The 21,859-nt window shown below is 38.6% G+C and overlaps 1 protein-coding gene across 3 annotated transcripts in view; it reads right to left on the bottom strand.

Moving 5' to 3' along the window:
- Positions 1–316: 316 nt before the first annotated feature.
- RNGTT (RNA guanylyltransferase and 5'-phosphatase) overlaps positions 317–21,859 on the bottom strand; it is a 194,754-nt gene continuing 173,211 nt past the window's right edge. For 2 of the 3 annotated variants that reach the window (XM_087777260.1, XM_087777259.1), the window contains exons 15-16: positions 6,003–6,126; positions 317–3,142 (exon numbers count right to left, since the gene is read on the bottom strand). In XM_087777260.1, the coding sequence (XP_087633386.1) occupies positions 2,979–3,142; positions 6,003–6,126 (288 nt within the window). In that variant the 3' untranslated portion in view covers positions 317–2,978. Of the gene's footprint in view, positions 3,143–6,002; positions 6,127–21,075; positions 21,167–21,859 lie in introns of those variants that run through there. The other variant, XM_087777261.1, reaches the window with a different exon arrangement.

Raw genomic sequence — 21,859 nt, 5'->3', positions numbered from 1 at the left:
GTATATAAATGGGGAGTTGGCCGGGGGGCAGCGATTGCTGCTCGGGGACGGGCTGGGCATCGGTCAGCAGGTGGTGAGCAGCTGCATCACTTTTTTTTCCTGCGTTTTCTTCCCCCCCCCCCCCCCCCCCCAGTTGTTTTCCTTTTCAATACAATTTTTTAAAAAAAAAATACAATTATTAAACTGTTCTTATCTCAACCCACGAGTTTCACTTTTGCTCTTCAGATTCTCTCCCCCATCCCGCTGTGGTGGGGGACGGACGGTGATCGAGCAGCTGTGTGGTGCTTGGTTGCCAACTGGGGTTAAACCACAACAGTATTTTAAACCATTGACTTTATTAAAATACTTAATACACAGTTTGTAGAGGAATGTACTTACATTTTCTGGAAACTCCACTGAAACCAAATTTTAATTGTATATTTAACAAATGACAAAACAGTGGATGAATTCATGCTGTACACCAAAGAACAGACAAGTTAGGGTTTTTTTATCATCATTATTTTCCTGGCACAGACTCTTCTTTGCTTCTTAGCTTCAATCTCTTGAATATCTAGTAGCAGAGAAAGGAGGTTTGCATTTCTCACAGCATTAAACCCATCTGGTCCGAGTGAAATTCCATTTGTTTTCATCAGGTTCTTCATGCAACCCTTCCCCAGTAGCTTCCTTTTCCAGAAAAGGAAAGGTGATTGACCTCTAAAAAGCTACAGGTCATAGTGCAAGAAGAGTTTGACAATCAAATGTGAACGCGGCCTTCGAAACCTTCTCAGAGTCATTACTCTTTCAAAATATGCATTTCAAGTTGAGTGTGGAAAAAAAAGACACTGTCAAAATACAAGGGCCGCAACACATTCGTGGACTTGGTGGAATGCATGAGGAAGACAGCCTGCGGTGCTGCAGCTCTGAAGTAAAAGGTAAACCAGAAAGTAGGTCTTGTTGAAATACAAGATGCAAGGGCTGGGAAGGAGAAAGATGGGAATAACCTGGACACATCCTTACAAGAATGCAATGTCCTAACCTCATGGAGAAGGTGGTAATCATCATAAACGTTGCAATTGCCATAGAACCAAGAAGATCAGTGACAAAGTGTATGTTATGACAATCTCAATGACAAGTATAATCTGGGGGAAATTATTTACGTGAGTGAAGAAATAATTCACTGTGTGTTTCAATGCAAGATGCACAGAGGCTGCATAGGTTTTCACATCAAATTCATAAGGCTCTTTTTAGGAGATAATTTTGCAACCTTGCATAGGTGATATTATATCTTTTCTATAGATAATATGCAGAAACTATGTACAGTTGAAAAAAAGAACTTTGATGAACGCATTTTTTTCCCCTTGAGTTTTACCATAGTATAAAAAGTAACTTATATAACTCCTACAGTTCTCTAAAAGACACGTGGAATATCCCAGAAAGAGATGCTAAGAACACCATCTAAATGATGCCGTGTGCATTTATGCAACAGGTAGAAACAATCAGAGAAGCCACCACGAAGCATAGTCGTAAAGTTTCCATACAGAAAAAAAAAATGCAGGAGTTAATTTTGCTTACAAACATTAAAACATTTAAACAGAAATGCATTTCAGTTATAACAAATTAATGAGCTTCACTAATCAGATTGCTGAATGAATGGATGACTCGCACACTAAGTAAACTACAGAAAGAGCCAATTCAATCCCTGCTTGATAAATGTACAGTAAACTTTAAAGTCTGCATTTGGTTTCCAATTAATGCCAGCTCAGAACAACTCCTCCATTAGACAACCAGAATGCAGCTTCTCAAAACTCACATTGTGAACATCCGCCAGTGCGCTGCAACAAGAGCCGTCAGGGCATTCATGCACTTCTTCGTTTGGTATGAAAGAAAGTCAGGCAGCGGATGAGCACCGTGCTGCGGGACTGCCAACCCCACCTTTCCAGATGAGTGTCCTGTTCCCTGGGACACTCGTTCGCACCCCTAAATGGTTTCTCTTTGCCCTGCAATTACCTAAAGCGGGAGACTCGCCATCTGACATGGCTCTCTTCCACCTAAACTACCTTCACCGCTACACAGGAGTTGTCTGGCATTTCTTTCGCCATTTTGTGCCTGGATCTAAGACATCATGATTAGCGCTGCTTATTACTCTTGCATATCACAGTGATGTGTAGTTTTTAGTAATATTTACAATGGTATCACTGTGGAGAACTAAGCCCTGTACTAGGAACAGTCTCTTAATGGAGACCTTAATACTAAGGATTTGGTGTATTCCTTATCTACAGGTAAACTTAAAAAGGCAAAGCTAAAATCAGCCCACTATACATTTGGTGTGTTAGGTTCAAACAGGGGGGGAAAAACAAACACCCAGCATGTTTCCTTTCGAAGGGATGCTATTTACAAGAAGAATTTGCTTTTCTAATAGTTCAACAACAAAAACCCAGCTAATTTTGCAATTAGTGAAATCTAAGACAGCTTAGTTTTTAACCAACACAGAGCACAAACGACATTGCTGTTTGCTGTTAAACACAAGTCTCAGAAATGCAGGGAAACTATGATCAATTATACTATGGGTGACAAATCGCAACCAGTTGAATAACAATAATAAAAAAACACTTCTGCTTTTTTTAAACACAGCCTCTAAAAAGTACAGCATCCCAATGTTTTCTCAGTTCCAGATTGCTGACATTATAAATAAAAGGTGAAAAGAGATCCGTATATAAACAAGGCAGCTTTCCATTGACTTCGTTGTACTGTTCTTATCTAAACCTTTGGAAATTTCATCTTCAAATACCATAAGGTAAGGTTGAATTTATCAGTTACAAAACAATGTCCATTCATACATGGAATTTGAAAAAAAAACCCCAAAAACCAAACAAAAAACCACAACTCAAAAAACCACACCCAAGTATTTACAGCAATTCCAATTTCTTTTTTTCCATCCTTCACACTTGCATTTCACCTTCTGCAGAACTGTAAACATGCTATCCGCCGAGACCGAGGCCTTATGTTATGGTACGCGGCCTTTTGGGCGGTGGGGGTGGCATGAGTTCGGTGTCAGGATCGAGGTGGTGTTTCCGCGTCTGTCCTTGAGAAGCTGCTGTACATCTATCAATGAACTCAAACAGCATCTCCTTCGTGACTGGATTCTGGATGCTGTTGCATACAGCTGCGAACAAAGAACATATTCTCAAGTTGCTAAACCCATTTGTTGTGGTTGGCCCTTCAATAATTTCATCCCCTCTTTGCAAAATAAATAACATAATCTGACTCGAGTATTCAGCCTTAAACACGGGCTCTCACAAGATGGTTGTGTCAGGAGTCAAGTGTCTCTGCTTTGCCCCCCGGAGAGCGAAGCAGTGCAGTGGGCCCCTACCTCATGGGAATTGCTCTTTTTAAAACAAACAAAAGGCATGCCTGTGTAGGCTTCATGGGGCAACTATAAAACCGCCAAGAACTGACATCCTATTGAGGCAAGCAACAGCAACGAAGGCCTTGTGGGACGTGGCTTTAAAACCCCCATCAAATCTGAATAGCAAGAAACAAGACAGGCTTAATATTAAAAACCTCTGAATTCAGGTAACTCTTTTTTTTCACCACTAAGTACTACAAATACCATAACCCCCAATGAACAGTACTTTTTTTTTTTAACCCATATACCTTCATGTGGCTGAAAGACTTGACATCAAGCAAGCTACATGTCTAGCACACCAGACCATATGATGGAGGAAAGGCCATAGTGCTGCACGGTGGCCAAGGCATGCATGTGTGAGCACACTTGGATTACTTAACGTGACTCCTCAGGTCATAGTTGGTTAAGTAATCACCCACAGGATTTTATGGAACAAATAAAAAGGCTTACTTCTCTTAAAACAAACAAAATATTTTTAATACTTTGCCTATGTAACATTGTACTCCTCTAATTAATCCTCCCGAGAGGCTTAGGGAGGGTGAAGAAAATAAAGAACAAGAAATTAAGTAGGAATCCTACAACTATCTCGGAAGAAAGTACAAAATGATTAGAGGATAATTTATAGCATGTAAGGATTGGCTGCAGCATGGATGCAATTTCCATGCAAAACAATCTATTGACCCCCTAGAGTACTGAACAACATTAAGGCTCCTTAAAATGTACTTGCAATATAGCATTGTTAGGAATAACAATCAACATTTAATTCTCTGACTCTTGAAAACACTCCTTTCTTTCCTGCAGAATTCCAGAACCATTCAAAGCATTTTAATAACACATCTTCCAAGCATTATTTTTTTATCATCTCATTTATTTTTGGTGAAAAGGTGCTTTAAAAGTTGTACTGTATGTGACTTCAGCAGTTGGAAAGCATTATGATGATCAGTAGTTTAGGAATAGAATTTGTCCCACAAGGCAGCTGGTATAGCTCTATATCAACTTTTAAGGGCTGTCCTAGCTTAATCACTCAAAAAGCCCTTCTCTTTTCAATTTGAAAGGTATCAAAGGCCAAAAGCAAGATGGAGACAGATACTTATTTTGTTGTTGTTGTTTCAACCATCGGGAAAAATAAATAGTGTTTTTCATCAAGAGGAAGCAAACAGAGGAGAAAGGATCTAAAGAAGGCAACAATGGAAGTCTCAAATGAGAAAATACAACTTTTGGAGATTTTGAAAAATGGTCAAAAGTGAAAAAATTAAAGCCAAAGGAACACTTTCTGTTCTGAAAATTCCCATGGAAAATTTGAAATATGTCTTACAAAACAGTTCTTCCTGTAGCATTTAATTTTCCTTTAATTTTTATTTTTAGGAAGTTCATTATGTTTTGGTGGGAAAAAAAGTCATATATAAAGAATAACATAGCTGCTCTACAAATGGAGAAAATGAGAAAAAGTGCAGCTGCATATGCTCTTAAGAACGAAGGAAAGAAGAATATGCTACTCCTTAAAGAAGAGAAAACTCCAAGGAAAACTAACTATTGAAACAATAAGGTGAAACAGAGAACAGAAATTTAGGTCATGGTGATGAAGAGATGTCCTTGCACTTGTATGACTTTTGTGGCCCATTCCTCTTTCTCAACAGGTCTGCTCAGCAAGTATTTCAGCTACATTCTGTGCTGGTTCCCTAAGGTGCCACCAGATTTTTTTATCTCCTGGCAAAATGACCACATTTTGTTTATGCAGAAACAGAAGGAGAATGGTTCAGAGAAAATTCTACATCATCTATGCAGGCCCTAGTAAATAGCATGGTCTTAAATATGATTAAACTTCATTTTGGCACTTAACAGAAGTCAGCATCAACATGACTATTGTTATTCAGCCTTGCACACTCCTATTCAAACTCTTATACTTCACCTGAAAGTAAACAACATCATTTAATTTACAATACTTGGCAAAATGTTGTTTGGTAGAACATAAAAGTCTCACAATTCTGCAGGGATATACCCCCACCTTTCATTTGTTTGCCTCTTCATTGTTTGTACGACTGTTGTAGCAACTTAAGATGACATTTTCTCCTATTAATTTTCTAGCCCGTCTGCCAAATAATGGTTTTGGCGTTCTGAATAGAGGTGAAATTATAATGGATTTTTTTTGTTCAACAAATTCAACTCATAGTGTGCCAGTTTGCGTTACATCCCAACAAGTCAACACAACGCTAGGAACTCATGTTTGTTAGTTAGACGCTGTTGCAATGCTATCGTAAATAAAAACTTTCTTGGGTCTCACTTAAAAGGCATGCCCTGCCATTTAAAGTCTCTCTGAGCAAGTTTTGCAGTTCTACAAAGACTTAGGTACTTGCTTCTGCATTATCTGTTAAATACTACATCAGAGTATTTGTTTAAATGACTTCATCAAATAACCCTGAAGCCAAAGGGTTCACGCTATATAAAAGCTAAACATGACATCAGCATTTGCAAGATGAGGTATTACTACAACAAGTTAGGAAAACCAGGACTCAACTAGAAATGAGAACACAGAGTGCCTTTCCTCCTTAAACTAGAACAGAGTTAAAACATTAAAATTTGAGCCTGAAAAACTTTTGAAGCAAATTATTCTACTCACCCATGGCAGTGCTGTAGGCATTTGGAAAGCTTTTGTCTATTCTCTGTCTCATGAAGACCCAGCTGTTGTTCTCAAACTTGCACTCTATAATTTTATTGTCGTACTGTTTCAGTTCTTTTGTCACCTGTTTAAAAAAAATTGTTTGGGATAAGCATATTTTAATTCACTTTTTTCCTTTCTTTTAGGGATAAATAATAGAAGATCAAAAGCTGCCCTGAATTTTTCAGCAACATGCCTCCATCGTACACAGAAAACCAACACAGACTACATCTCTGTTATATATATGCTCAGCTACTCAACATTTTAAAAATACTTTTCAAATTTGCTGTCAATATACAGCAATTATATTATGCTAAAACAACAGCAGCTCTAACAGAGGGGGGAAAAAAAGTCACTTCTGGCCCAAATGCAAATAGGTTTCCATGGGAATAAACTGCTTCCAGTGTAAGTGCTACTGCCAGCCTAAGTGCACGAAATGTATTATCCATGTTTCATCAACCTTCTTTGTTGAAGGTCTCAAAGCCAAACGTCAGATTTCAATATCAGAAAGAGCTTATGGAAAATCATTCCACTCTTTACGTTACTGAGGATTTTTCTTTTCTTTTTTTTTTTTTTTTTTCCTTCATTTGTCTTTAAAAATTAAGATTGTAACTCCAAAACCAAGCGGGATTTCAAATCACATATGTTCTAAATCTCCTTCAGGCTTCTCTTTATTGATTCATAGATTTGTCAGCAGCCAATATCCTGAGCTATTTGTCTTTCTATTTGGCAACGCTGTGTGGTTTGGAAACGTAGTTTATATGCATTGGACTTCCTAGTTGTTTTGGCTACTTCATCCTATGCATCCTAATCTATGATACAATGCAAAATTTTCAAGTAACCATGGTAACCCGAGAACCTTATCTAACGCTTTAACAATTTTACCCGTATACTTCACTTTGTTCCAAAGGGCCTCTTCAGAAATATAAAGCTGTATTTAACTGCGAGCTGCGTTTAGTTTGCTATAGTTTACCAATGAAAAGCTGTACAAGGTAATGTAACACTTTGGGTTCAGGATCTTACGCATAAGCGCTCTCATAAAAAGCGACTGGTTATTGCAATTCATTAGCATAATTTTTCACCTCTGTTGTCTACTTGCTCCTGAGTGGTGACACGGGAATTTACTACTGTCAGAGGGATGCAGATTTGAAAAAGGCCATAACTGTCTCCAGACAGCTTAATAGCACATACAGTGGAAAAGCCCATGAACTTCTTTTCCATTAATTCCCAGATAAAGGCAATTAATTCATGCAAAGGTCCTGAGCATGGACCGAGTCCTCCTGTACTGCATGGTACAGGATTTATCCTTAATTTCATAAGCAGAATCCTAACATTTTTCTTGGTATTTACCCTGAATACTTGTCTTCATTCCCGGATAGGGAGCCCTGGGATTTTACTTGTCAAGTGAACAGGCACTATAAGACAATTTTGTTTAACCCGCTTACAACCAAGGCCTATCCCGCTGCAGGACTGACAGAGTCAGGTTTCCGTGTCACACATTATTTCTTCATCCATTCCATCACCTGCAAAGAGCTTTTTTCCTAAAAATCATTTAATCCTTAAGTGAAGTTTGTGTCTGCTGATAATCACTTGGATGAAATCAACCGATTGCCCAGATCAGCAGTCTTTTCCTTTGCGGTATGCTCTGTGCAGCACGTCACTTCTTTCCATCCACGTTGAAAAGTTATACACTGTCCAGATGTCTGACTGACACACATTTGTGGATGTATTTATGTTCTGACAGGCGTATGCAGGAAAAGACAACATCCTTTTCTAGCGCACTATGGATACATCAACCCAGGAAGAAACCCTTGGCTGCGCAGTGCCTTGGGAAGGTGTATTACTTTGAAAACAGCTGCCTAGCGGAAGCGGGGGCAGCAGGGGGTATGACCGTGTGTCTGATTTTCTGCCAAAGCAGGGAAATCTTAGAAGGATCACCTGCTGGAAAGAGAAATGTATAAAACTGCAGGCAATGACTTCAACTAACCAACCATCTCATAAGGCTTTCTCATGGTTTATCATTCTTTTAGTGTTCAGACGCTCAGAACAGCAATAAATTAGATGGCAGCTTTATCTGACTGTGGCAATTAAGCAGTATTATTAACTATCTAGATACTTGCTTGGCCATTCATTAGCAATCTGGAAGACAGATCTTTCCACAAAATATGAACAACCTGCCAAAGCGCTGCCTTAAATGAATTTTCCCGTTAGAAAACTGGTGATTATAGTCTTTAACAACTGCAAGTTGTAGAAATTATTTTACAAAGGAAGAAACACTGCACCTACTCTTCCCTATACTTTGTTAAGTGACCTCAGTCTTGCAAATGTACTTATTGTAACATTAATGACCAGTTTAGGAACTGCGGGGCATTTGATCAAGGCTACAAGTACTCTGAGCAAAACACACTTTTCAGCATTAAAAATACTCTTCTACTATTGCATTTTAGTAGACGTCTAAACGGGTATTGTTTATGCACAGGACTGAACGAGCCCATAGCGATCCTTTTACCCATAATTCACACCTTACATCTACCTATCGCTTGCGTGCTACTTTCTCGTATTTCAGCTTCACAGTGGGACAGGGAAACTGTCAAATTTAACTGTCTTGAATTTCCTTCCCTTTGGGAATTCATTCTGAGCTGCTCAGAGCAGCGCCTTCTTAATTCTCCCTTTGCACTATGGAGTTCATCCCTCCTTCTCCCCCTTAAGTATTACAGTCCATAGGAGTATCTGAATAACGCACCATCACTTCTCTTTTTGAGAGGTGCTTCTCCTAGTCAGTGCTTCACAGAAACAGGAGAAGTGTCTTAGGAATGATGGCAGTTCTCAGCCAAAATGCTCACCCTCAGCAGCAGCAAGGCTTTTGGTACAGTGCCACTGCTTCTGCCATACTGTTGATAAAATGCCTTGAACCAGCATTCAGCAATTTAAAGACGGAAACTCCCACCACACTAAGGACTCCATGGAGCCTCCCTTAATTAAATATTTATTCCCTAGCCTGTTTTCGGACAGCCAGTCAGAATTAGAAGCCCAGAGGATCACATCTCCGACACGCGGCTGTCAGAGGTGGCGTGCATCAGAACAGTATCTCTGGTCTGGACCTCAACTGCGTCCTGGGCAAGGACGAACACCAACCTGTACACTGCTTTCGTTTCAAGAGGAAGGAAAATGTTCCTCAGCAAGAACACTCGCTGTTCCTGACCGCATTGGATCTAGTTATCAGGAACCAGCCTACTTGCCCAAGAGAAATCACTTCCCAAAAATATAGATGAGCTTCCTCTTAGAAGCTGGTTCACTACATTACTGCTAGACTGCAAGATGTGATCGGAAAAAAGCGGGCAAGAGCTGCATCTCAATTTCAGCAATAGTTCATTATCAAATCAGACTGGATGTAATACAAGACCATTGCTTAAGAATGTCAGATTACATGAAGATGACAGCTATCTTCCTCTCCCTGCTGAGAAAGGCTTCCCACTGCCATCATCATCTGGGCTATTCACTTGGAAAAACTTTGGGGGGGTAAGCTTATTCCTTTTTCTAAGAATGATGACATTTAAGGTTTAGGAAATCTCCCATTTTCCAGTCTCCTTCCATCCCCTATGTTCTGAAAGAAATTCAAAATATATTTTAAAAAGTGAAATATCTAACCCATCTCAAATTATCTCACCTGGCAGAATAATAGAGCCATTTTGAGATTTATCACAACAGTGTGTCTATATGCAGCCACATTTTATGTTAATTTAGAGCAAAATGTGAAAAAAACAATATATCCAGCTGAAAAAGAGGAGAAACCATTTACATTGAAGGTAGTTAGCTTTAGTCCCGTGAACACGCCTGCATTATCTCTGCTGACTACCAGCGGCCAAGGCTTTTCTGTGTATCTCCATAGGGCACTTGATCATCAGAATGGTCCGTCATTCCACCTGCTGAGTCATTCCTTCATTTACTTGAAACATACATATTTTCTGTGAAGGCTTCACTCAAACATTGGTCTCATCACCCTTAATCCCTAAGGAGAGGCAAGCCGCTACTTGACAGAAGAGGCATTAAGAGTGAGAATTTAGATTTTAAGGTAATTAAGTTAATATTTCAGAAAGCACATCTACAGTAGAGAAGCTTAAACTTTACAAACTCATCTACCTTCCCCATAATTCAAGTTCTTTAGAAAGGAAAAAGAAGGTAAGCTTTTAGATAAATGGAGACTTGACTGAAAGAAGCCCTGTGTTTCCATGTGCATATTTTTTTCAAAGCAGTTGAAATGATCTTAGCTCAGTAAATAATCCCCTTTAAAGAAAGTGATGTTTGTAAGCAAAATCTTAACACGTTCTATTTCAAATCCTTTCTCTCTTTAAATTCCTTTTTGTTGCACTTTCCCCTCTATTACCAAACATTTATACAAAGAAAATCATTCTTCAATTCACCTATTTCTATTGCTTATTGCACATCCCTAGTCATCAGCCTATTTCTAAGATCCCAGAAGAAACGATCGTAATAGTAGACACAGAAAATGTTAACTTCCATGAGACAACAAATGAGCAAAAGCAGCAGTTGAATTCTTAGGAAATTAAAAAGATCTTTATTTCTAAATACAGAATTAAAAAAAGGAACCATAACACACAGGCAAGATAGATTGTAAATGTAATGGCTTTCTATTTTCTAAGAATCTGCCTTTTCTTTTTATAGCTGGCATGTGCAATGAAGGCATTCCTTTTTGATGCGCTTAGGTACACAAACTGTTTGTTTTCTTGTTTTAAATACAAGTTCCAATGCCTGGAGGGGAGAAAAGCTTAGAGCTGCCGCATAAGGCCTGTAAAGTAATTCTTCCTCTCTCTGATATCATAACTAACTTTTTTCCATTAGGATCCATTCTCACAGCCAAAGCAAACAAACAAGTGAAAGCAGTACATCCCAAAAGAAATGATCAGCTGTGTGTTCATGAGGGAGAAACCTTCTGGTTGCTTCCCAGTCTCCTACTGCAGGAGAACTAGAGCCCACACCTTCTCTAGTCATCCATCCCGCAAAAATTAAACCACATTTTTCTAAGAACTGTAAAAAAACTATGACATTTGTAAGCTCCTTGTCCTGAGGGTACTGGGATACATTCAGCCACAAATGACGGTTTAGGAAATAAAACCTCTCTAGCAAAATAGCACATCTCAAATCCCGACTTCTGCATTACTCTCAAATGCTGTGACTGCCCACAACTGCGAAGTACTACATAGACTTTATTTCTAAACTTCTCAAGCTATGTGGAATGTCCTAGATGACAGAGAGCATTAACCTGCCCACTGGTAATATGACTCCATAGCAGTAAGGGCATCATCTGAAGACCAGGGAGAAGCAATGCCAACAGCCAGGGAACAAAAAGAACAACTACATGTGAATTTGAGGAAACGAAGAGGGGTCAAGACTTCCTGAAGGAACAGGATGGAGACAGAAAAAATAAAGAAGCAGCAGTAACAAAATAAGCAGCTTCTGAAGATATAAAGACAAGCCAAACTCAAAATGAGATCTTTTTGAAGACTGAAAGGTGACAAGCCAACTCCAAGGACCTTCATGTCAAACCAAGACAACTGAGAGGAAATGAGGTGTGAGAAACAGGGCTCACGTTTATTTTGAGAATACACCTAAAGCAAAGCTTCAAAGTGCACGATTTTAGTGCATGCGCAGCTTTCCAGAGGAGTGTGCGTATGGGCAAGGACTATCCTGGGAAAGCACTCCTACATGTGATTACAGATGAGGACATGAATGTAAGACATTCTAATGATTTGACTGAGAACATCCTACAGAGTCAGTAGCCGTGTAGTTATTAGAGCCCTCAACACTTACAGGGCACAACGCAGCACCTAATACAGATCCCAAGTTGTGCCTTCAGTGCTTCTTCCTAATTCTCGGACAGCTTGTTCAGATGCTTTTAAAGAACTTTTTTCCCCCATTCCCATAAAGTATCTCATGTGTTCCACAGTAAAACTTCTCAAAGAACTGTAAGAATTTAAGAGACGGTTATTAAATGCCTGTTCATACCATTAGTGTACACAGGACCACAAATATCAATACTGTCAAGTGGCAGAAGTCAGTAAGTTAACTGCTTCACATTTTTGTTCAAGCCAAAACAGATTTTGTAATGCAGCTTAATATCCATTTCTTAATACAATTCAAGAGATTATTTTATCCAAAACATAGATTTGTTGAAAGTAAAATAAGAGCACTGGTAACCAATTCTGTTGCTAAATTAAACATACTGATTGTGTTTCCTTTTAAGTAATATATTACCCAACAAATGGTTATCTGCTTGGGTAAACACAATGCAGTTGATATGTCTATTTAACATTAAAGAAGCCTTCTAAGTGTAACTATGCCACTTCTTGTGCACATAGGAAATGGAAACGCTCCAATTTTGAGATCTCATTCCTGGAAAGGAACATTAAGAAATATCAAAAATTTAACATTTTTGTTCACACCAAATTAAACCACAATGCTAACACCTAGCACTGGAAAATCATGGAAAAAGCCAAAAAGAAAAATCATGTTTCAAAATAACAAGAGCAAGGCTTTTTTAAATTGTGGATTTTGGGGGGGTTTTGACTGGCAGCGTCTAGCACTCACAGTTCATGATTTATTCTTTAACATATAATATTTTCTCAAAGAATCTCTCATTCTTACATGTAGGAATTTCAAATATGGATACCATTTTCTGATACATAGAGTGGGTTGGAGTCCTGGTGATTTCCTGACAACTGACTGATGGAAACATCAGAAATAAAAAGCCTTCCTCTTATGTGGATAATAGTGATATTACAAGTTTAATGACTTTGTGCCAGCTGGAAATAGATTTCTTAATGCATCCTGGAAGGTCTCCTGTACACCTGACCTTGCAACACCATCTGAACTCTCTGTAAGAAACCAATGTTTTCCTGAGCGTTGTTTGGGACTCTCAGAGGAACACCGGTATCTACAACAAAGCAGATAACTGGTAAGTGCTAAGACCATGATGTGGAAATATATCTGTGTTTGCACAAATGCTTTGCTCGATGATGCACACTCTTCAATATATTCTTTTTTCTACACTTCCCGTTTAACTCAATGGGAAAACCTGGTCAGCCACAGCAAACCAGCAAACTCTTTGAACACTTCTGGGCATCAAAACTTAGGCATCTACAGTACTCAAAGAGCAGTTGACCTTCCTGCTAGACTTTGCCATTTCCACCTCACTCCTGAGGGAACTTTAAAGCTTTTCAAAAACCTATTTTCTTTTAATCATCATCAAGAATGGGAAGCAGAGATCCAAGGGTCCATACACATATCTTGAACAGTTAAATGAAACAAAGTAATAAATGGTTTTCCTCCTAGATCAATACCCCTTGCCCAGGCACTCTAATCATCACAGGTCTATGGATTAAAGAAAAAAGATCTCTCTGCACATCTTCTGTAAAAACTGAGAAACAGAAGAATTTGGTGCTGAGGACTCATGAACCTGGCCTATCTTCACTGCGATGAGCTCTTAAATAAAGTCGTATCAAAAAAGCAGCTCATAGAATTCTGACCCTCAGCATGTGCTGAGGAAAGAGGAAAGAAACATTAACGGAGGGGGGAACTGCAGTAAACACCCAGGCAGTAAGAGAGCAGTTACAGAGCTCTCAAAGTGGGAACTTACTGTAGAGAGGATGTGTATTTGGTGCAAACAGAGCTTCACCTGCTCTACAGCTCATGAATTTGTAGGAAGGGGTAAGAACAATGTTTCACTGCAAGCACCTGGGGTAACTTTGCAGGGGCCAGAGACAGCCAGCTTGGATTTGGCACACCAAGAATAATTGTGCCACTAATGATCCCTGGGGTCAGTACTGAAACTTGGCAGTGTTTATCAAAGCACCAAAGAAAAACAGGCAGATGCAAGCAAAGTAGTAAAATGCCACAGCAAACCTCAGAACTGGTCAGCAGGTTACGCAAAAACAAATAAGCAAAAAAATCCTTTCAGTGAAGGGCAAGGAACCCACTGGAGGCTTCTGAAAAAAGCCCCCCCCCACCAGGAAGGTAAGCAACTGTACAGGCGGGCAAGATAAGAGCAAGGATATACAGTGCAAGTTGATAGAAAAAGCTGTAATCATAATGTAGAAATGATTCCAGGAGGAAACATTTCACCCACAGCCTGATATATTTTGAGGACTGTATTTCTACTTGACATGAGCTAGCTCGTGAAAGCCAGTCTTAACCCTGATTTGTGTTTTATTCACTCAGACTGCTTTTGCAAAAGGGAGCCAGCCCCAACCTGAGAGCACTGCATGCTAGGAAACAAAGATCCAGAGATAAGAGTTATGCACCGACAGGAAAGAATATACTTTGAAAACACCACTTAGCTCATTCATAAATTATGAATTTCGTAAGGCTTATTATTCTCAGTTTGCAAATGGGGAAACAGAGGGGGATGGTTTGTGGTCACACAACAGGGAAAGCATTTACCCCCCATTAGGTTCTCTAAACCCAATCTTAATTACCCCTCAGGTACTTACACTCATGCTACCAAGAAATCCTGTGACACAGGGCAGCTGAGATCTCTTTAATAATTTATCAGCAGAAACCCAAACAAATCTTTTAGAGACAAAGCAGTGCTATCACTATTTTACAACCTTTGGCAATGCTATTTCTATACCTCAAAATAAACAAAAGAGAACAGAGACGACTGTCTCAGAATAGGATGAAGAGTTTTTCTGACATTTTCTGCTTTTCACATGTTGGACTTCACCTCTATAATGATGGCTCTCTTGACTAATGTTTGTGTTTATCACACATAGATTTTACAGTGTACTTTCTCATATGACTGTTTTTCATCTTTTCTTTGTACCCAAGCTATTACTGCTGTAGGAGTCTAAATTCATCTTATTTTATCTCTACTTCTCACAGCCTCCTAGCGGTCCTGTCGCTTGATGTCACACCGCCGGGGATGGGTTACAGGGAGACTCCCCGGGGCTGGGCTATCAGGAGCTTCCCAGCAGCCTTTCTCTGTCTTCTGAGGAAAAACTACTTTTACGAGTCAGATACTATCTGTCACTATTCATGTGGGCCCCGGCTCTACAAACTCTTATCCTTGCAAGTTATATACCCCCGAGCAGTTTCATTAGATCAATTAGCCCACACTAGCGTTATCAGGATTGGGCTCTACACCGAATTCTCATCATTGCTTATCTGGCTTCTGAAATGTTCCTAGAAAACGTGGGTTTATACTCTTTCAGAAAAACACCAAATCATACCAGAATAAACTAAAATACATTTAAACTAGAATCCAAAGTAGCAAGTAATTGCAAGCGAGTCGTTTAAACCCACTTTTACTTGTAACAACACGCAGCTTTCAAATTACAGCCATTATGAATCATATACTTTTCTTCCATTTAGATCCCAAACAGCCAGTTCTATACGCTTAAAGTTTTTTTCCCATAAATCAAAATTCACCACTGAGAACAATTGTGTTAACGCTACAAGGAAATTTGTTTGCTTTGTTAAATTGAGCTTCAAAAGCATGAACTGAACGTACATTTGTGGTCGCGAGTAATGCCTCTTCTTATACCCATTCACATGTTTACTTTATTACAGCTTATTATAAATGTACTGTCTAAAATGCAGCAGCATGACTGTTCAATTTCCAGGCCATAATTTTATGATAATCATACGTTATATATTCATATGTCTACTCCCCTGCCTAACAAAGCCCAAACTGGTTTGTTAGCAGCTCTGCTTTCCCCATGGTTCAAATTTCTTTGCCTCAGAACATTACTGCATAACAACATTAAGAAAGATATAATCAAAATTTTGCTTTATATTCTTCACTATAGTAGGCAAACAAAGAAACATATAACATTGGAAGCTGAATTTGGCATACTGACTTTATCGAATACTGGTATCTAAGTGATATGTAAATTATTAAGCATGCTATGCAAGCATTATTAGAAAGGTAGGGGGTAGGGAGCAAGATTATAAATTTATAAATGTTTTCAACATCCAGAAATCCTATTAATACTTGAATACGTTGAGATGGTACAGAGAGAATGTGTGCATAAACTAAGACCAGAACTAAGCAAACTTGCTTTTAATCTCCTATATTTAACATACGTTTCAGTTTTTGCCTAGGACAAAAAGTAGTAATTTTTTTTTCTTCATACATTTCAGAGCCAATTCCTAGTTACTCATAAATCTGACACTAGAACACACAGAGGCTTACAGGACTTGTCGGAAATAAAAATTCAGACCATCCCCATCCAGTAGACTGAATGGTTTGTCATCAACCAAGTCTCCTATGAACCAAAGGATCAAGCTAGAGAGGAGAGCTCAGTCTGCTCATTGTAGCTTTTATATGGTTGCTGTAATACTTAGTATTTTTAAAAGAGTGCCAGATCTTGAAATCACACAAGTCTCTTACAGCAGAAAAACATTCTTTAAAGAAAGTTCTCAGGTGTTGTATTTGTATTATACAAGAAAGCAAGAACTTCAAATTTTCAAATATAGGATGACCAAAAAAAAGCTTAAACTTTAATGAGTTTTAAAACCTCGCCATTTTGAGGGGGCATGCTTACACCTGATTGCTAAGATTGGCGTTCACAACCCTGCTGACTCAACCTTCCATTTTTGTAGCTAATGATACAAGATGAGTTTCAGGTGACCGCCAGAACCACTTACATGAGGGAGCTGATAAATGCCTTGATGAAACACCACAATAATATAAAACATAAAGCCAAGAAGAGCCAAACAACAACAACCACCAAAAAAAAAAAAATCTATTCAGCAGTGCTATAAAATCTAAATAATAAAGCAAAGATGTGTTGGGGAAAAAGCTGCAAAAGCCACGTTAGGGATTTTTCATTGTATTTTTCATCATTCTAAGATTTCAATTAGAAGGGAAATAATCTTTTTTTCCCATTACTGATAATACATCACAACAAAAAGATTAATGGCTGCTGACTTAATGCAGACTTTCACAAATTAGCTTTGATCAAAGCAACTGCTGTAGTGAAAGTCAACTGCCCTAACTCACTTCTCAGCTGCCTTTATAGCACTGAGCTGGCTTGAACTCCTTCCCTTTCTTGAATAGTTTGCCTTAAACTTCAAAGCCTAACTGGCTTTGAGGCTTAAATCATGGAAACCTTTTTTCCTCCTTCTTCAAAAGCAATTAAAGACGTTTAGTATAATCTGACCTATAATCTAAAATCTAAGCATGCAGGTCTTCTTGATCATTGTGGGGTTACAGAACGGAAGGGGCTAGATAGGGAAAGTTAATTGTGGCTCAGACACTGCAAATGGTTTTACGGTGCCTGCCAGCTGATGAGGTCAGTCCTCTAAAAGAAAGTTAAGCAAGGAATAATCTATTGATGGCACAAATTTGTCGGTAAATGAGGCTGTAGAGGGGTTCTTACTGCTTTACCTTTCATTGCAAGCCCCTACTTCCTTTCTATTCATTGTTATTAATGAATCTGCACAGAGTTAGGAAGCCAGATTTCCCAGGACACCACGGTAATGGACGTGGGGGGAGGTGATAGACTGCAGTAATCACAAGGCAGAGGAATGGATAATATTCATGGATTTGGAAGAGTCACAACCAGCTTCAGAGGATTTTATGGATTTCTCCAGATGTGGCTTCAGAAACCTATGAACTTCTTGGTCTGCTTGGGCAGCAGCGTTTCTAGACAAATCAATAAGGATTTTATCCGAGTTTCTGTTTTACTATCAACTAAACAGGATTACAACTTTGAATGGTGAGTGCTGACAACAGGAGATAATCAATGGTTTGATAGTTGGTCCTGCCAAAGCCCTGACCGAGAGGAAATCTGGGAAAGCCCACTGTACATGAGCATGATTTTCATGGCTTTGCTCATACACTTCGTTATTGTATGGTAGATCAATAACAAAATAAGCAAGCAATGATATTTAGTCTTCATTCTTCTTTCACAAAATGACTTCACCCAGTTAGCCTGCAAGACCTAAGGCAAGCAAAGCCAAGAAAAGTCTCTTGAGTTTTCTAACCAGATGACCTCCCAAAAAAAACACCACATCATAAAGCTGTGGCCTGCAAAGACCCCTGCATGGGCTGATTCTTAAATTCTCCAGAATTCAGAGCCTAATTTGAGTGCTCTGCTCAAGCGCTACAGCTGTGTTTGAGCAGCCATCCTCCCCTACCTGAGGCCCACGACTGAAACAGCATTAGTTCTCTACCAAATACAGCTGAAAACATTTGTTTTGCTTTTCACATGATGTAACAGCATTACAAGTAACATCATAAACCTATTCTAGAGCCAGACAATGTCAATAACAATTCCAGCCAGGAAACAAATAAATTCTTAAAGGCTCTTCTCTAGAAGAACAGGCAGCGCTGGAAAGAGATAAGAAAAGAAAAAGAGAGGTAACGGCATGGCAACTCTGTAACCTGTTGCCCAAAAATCTCAAAGTGTATTTTTATATGTTCAACCAACTTCATTAGCTTGCTTTAGATAAAAAAGAGGTTTACATACATAATTCTACAGTTGAAAAGCCCAAGGTAAAAGGGAGTTCATTTGTCAGGCAAGAGTGCACACAGCGGGGAAATCCATGAACTGAAATGGAAAGCCTTGGTTTGTAGTTTCCTGCTAATACTACTAGCAATTATTACTAATTACAGACTTTTTTCTTAAAGTTCTGAATGAAACATTAACAAGCTAGTCATTAAGTAATTCAGGGTCTGCTTGCTTTAGCGTTAACTTCAGTATTGTAAGTCCAAAACCTCTGACTCACTGATCTACAAACATTCTTCTGAATTACTTGGAGATGTCCTTTGTTTTCCTTCTATTGAAGTTAAGTTACTCTGAAACCTCTTTCTATGCATTAATGGCATCCAAAGTGTAACCAATGGAAAGAGAATGTAATGATGTGGGAAAATACAGTAACCGTATCTTGCATTATTATGTAAAAGAACAAACATTCTTTTCTCTAATTCTGCTTTTGCATACTCCTTTACATTGCTTCTACTGTAGACCAGTGTCTTCCCCACATCCCACGCAGGTTTCTTCAGAGGTTGTGTGTGTGTATTAAAAAAAAAAATGCTACAACACTTGGTTAATCTGCTCCTGCAATGGTCAGCAATCAAGCGTGGCTAACCATGACCCACTAATGAAATGAAGCAGAAGCTGGGTTGCACTTGTCTGTATTACTATTAAATTACAACTGGGTAGGTTAACATACGACACTAATCAGGCATTTTATTTCTTGTGTGGTGCAGCATTAATATGTAGGCAATGGGCAGCTCCACAAGGCAGTGAGGACCGTGGTTGATATGAACCACCTCTGGAAGACTGCCTGAGTCCTAGCAGACTGAACAGCTGGACCAAGAGGCTTTACAGCACTATGTTGCTATAGCCTCATTCTCTCCCACCTTAGGGCACTCTCAGGGTCTTCACTGACCCAGTGAAAGCAAGCCCGTGGATGACTTCTGCAGAGCTTAAGTGAGAGAACCGTCCTCCAGCGGAACCCAGGTCTTTACTTCCCTGCTGTACCAACACTGACTTCTCTGCTTCACCCATGAAAAATAGATAAAAACCTCACATCAATGCGTGTACAGAATCCAGCATGGTACCTCATGAATCTACCAACTGAGAACATAGTCAAATATTTTTTATTACAACACATTAAGCTAAAATCAATAGATTCATTTACTGAAACAGATTTAATACTCCAGCTAATCAAGGGAAAGTAACATTTTTCTGAAAAGAAGTGACATTTCATTATAGCATTCGGCTGTAAAGTCACTGGTAGAAATTTTTCTATATACAATTAAAGAGTAACTCAATGAAGTTAGTAACATAAAAAGCAATATTGCATATTTACAGTTTCCTCCCCAGTAAATGAAAACTTCTACAGTTCTTAGCAATACAAATAAAATGTCTGCACAATGGTTCTAACAATGCTGCCACATCTCTGATCTTTCCTTTTCAAATCTTTCTACACTATTTTTCCCAAAGATATAACATGCTATTTTCTCTACAATCAACCTTTTTTTTCTTTGGAGAGAAGCAGAAGTGGCATTTTGAAAACTTCAATTTGCTGAAATATAATAGCACCACTGAGCTCTGTTGTTCTTCACTTTTATTCTCACTTTATGCTAGAAAGATAAAACTGCAGCAGTTTTACTACTGTCAAACAAAAAGTAAATAAATAATGGTTTTGTTGACTATTACGTAACAAGATACTGCATCACTATTATTCAACTGAGTTTTAGTATATATTTCTCTTTCCCAGATGTGAAATTTTACAAATACTATAATCATTCTGGAATACTGCCAAGCAGAGGTATACGTGACCCTTGCAATGAAAACTGTGAAAGCCTATTTGATGAAAAAAAATCATTTAATTAAGTATTTCACTGTAAATCCTACAAATAGAGGAATGACTTAAGAATGCAAAAAGAAATAATCTTACCCGATTTACTGTCTATGCACAGCTTCATTTTCCTCTATGATTACTGCTTTCTAGGAATCAAAGGCATTCTTCGAATTGTACAGGTGCTATTTATCATTTCCTTGTGTAGGAGATAAGCATCCTTCTACTTTTACTAGCATGAAAACTCATCTTTTTGCCTCCAGGCCAGCCTTTCATGGACACAATCTGGTTTAATTCCCCCTTTCTCCTTATTTGCTAACCTTCTGTAAGAGCCACCAACTTTCTCATCAGAGGTCTAACAGAGCCTAAGCTTGCAGGATTTATCTGGTTTCACAGATTATATTTGAGGATAGAAAAGGTGGAAAAAATGGATCTCTGGAAATCTATTAGCAGTAGCTGAAGTGACATTTAAGCCACAATGCTTGTCTGTGGGGAATACGGTACTGGAAATGCTCACTTGCAGTTAAAACAGCTGTACAATAAGAATTTGGTTTTACTCTAGCCTTTAATCTTGTAATTGGAAAAGTCCAGAGAGAGAGGCAAGATGAGTGTTTGCACCATTATTTTAGGTACTTAAAATTTCGGAGCTTGTTTTGGTATGTAATCCACTGAGAGAGACTGGCACTTCTAGAAAGCAGTTTAAAAGACTCAGCGAGGCAACTGTCAGGCGCTTTTCTTAGGGGATCCCGGATTCACCCTTGGATTCAGCTGTTTTCCACTGTCTATACAGGAGCCTGTGGGGTATACGGTGGCTGAGATTAGTTCGTGTGACTACCCTCCTTTATAGGTATTATAATTAGACAGGATATTATCCACAACCCCTTTTCCTTTGTAAGCTGATATTCTGCATAATTACCTTGTTTGATATTTCTTCCACCTTCTGTGTTATTGTTTGTGGGCCTATTCTTTTTCATTTATCTAAATTTAATCTGCATTTGCCTTTTACTAGCCCTAAACCAGCACAGTACCTCTCAATATGATCATTTTTGCCGTCAACTGTTTTTCTCCAATCTTATCAGTATCTGACATTTAAAATATTTCTCGTTCATGATATTCACTATGCGTTTCATATATACTATAAAGAAAGGTCTCAGAAACAATTTCCTAGTCAAAGAATTTCCCTGTTATACCGTCTCTTACCCTTTGCAACTTCAACATCTTGATTTATTCATGAGTAATTTATTTTAAAGACATTATCATCTGCATTTCGCAAAGGTACTACAAGTTCAACATCATTTATCAAGTTCAACCTCATTTGTTCAGTTTAGACTCAAAATAACTCACCTTTTAAAAGCTTAACAAATTTAGATACACTCTGCCTATAAACTGTTTACAACAACAATTTGCTTTCTCTTCCCCCCTCAAGTCTAATCTTGGCTGATGTTCTCATGAGACTTTAAAACAATACACAATTAAGAAATGGTTAA

The sequence above is a fragment of the Nipponia nippon genome, unplaced genomic scaffold, assembly GCF_047370975.1.
Source record: "Nipponia nippon isolate SJK-2023a ecotype South Korea unplaced genomic scaffold, ASM4737097v1 scaffold_4, whole genome shotgun sequence".
Classification (NCBI taxonomy): Eukaryota; Metazoa; Chordata; class Aves; order Pelecaniformes; family Threskiornithidae; genus Nipponia; species Nipponia nippon.
Note: the sequence above shows the minus strand (reverse complement) of the source record. Positions and strands in the feature narration are given on the sequence as shown.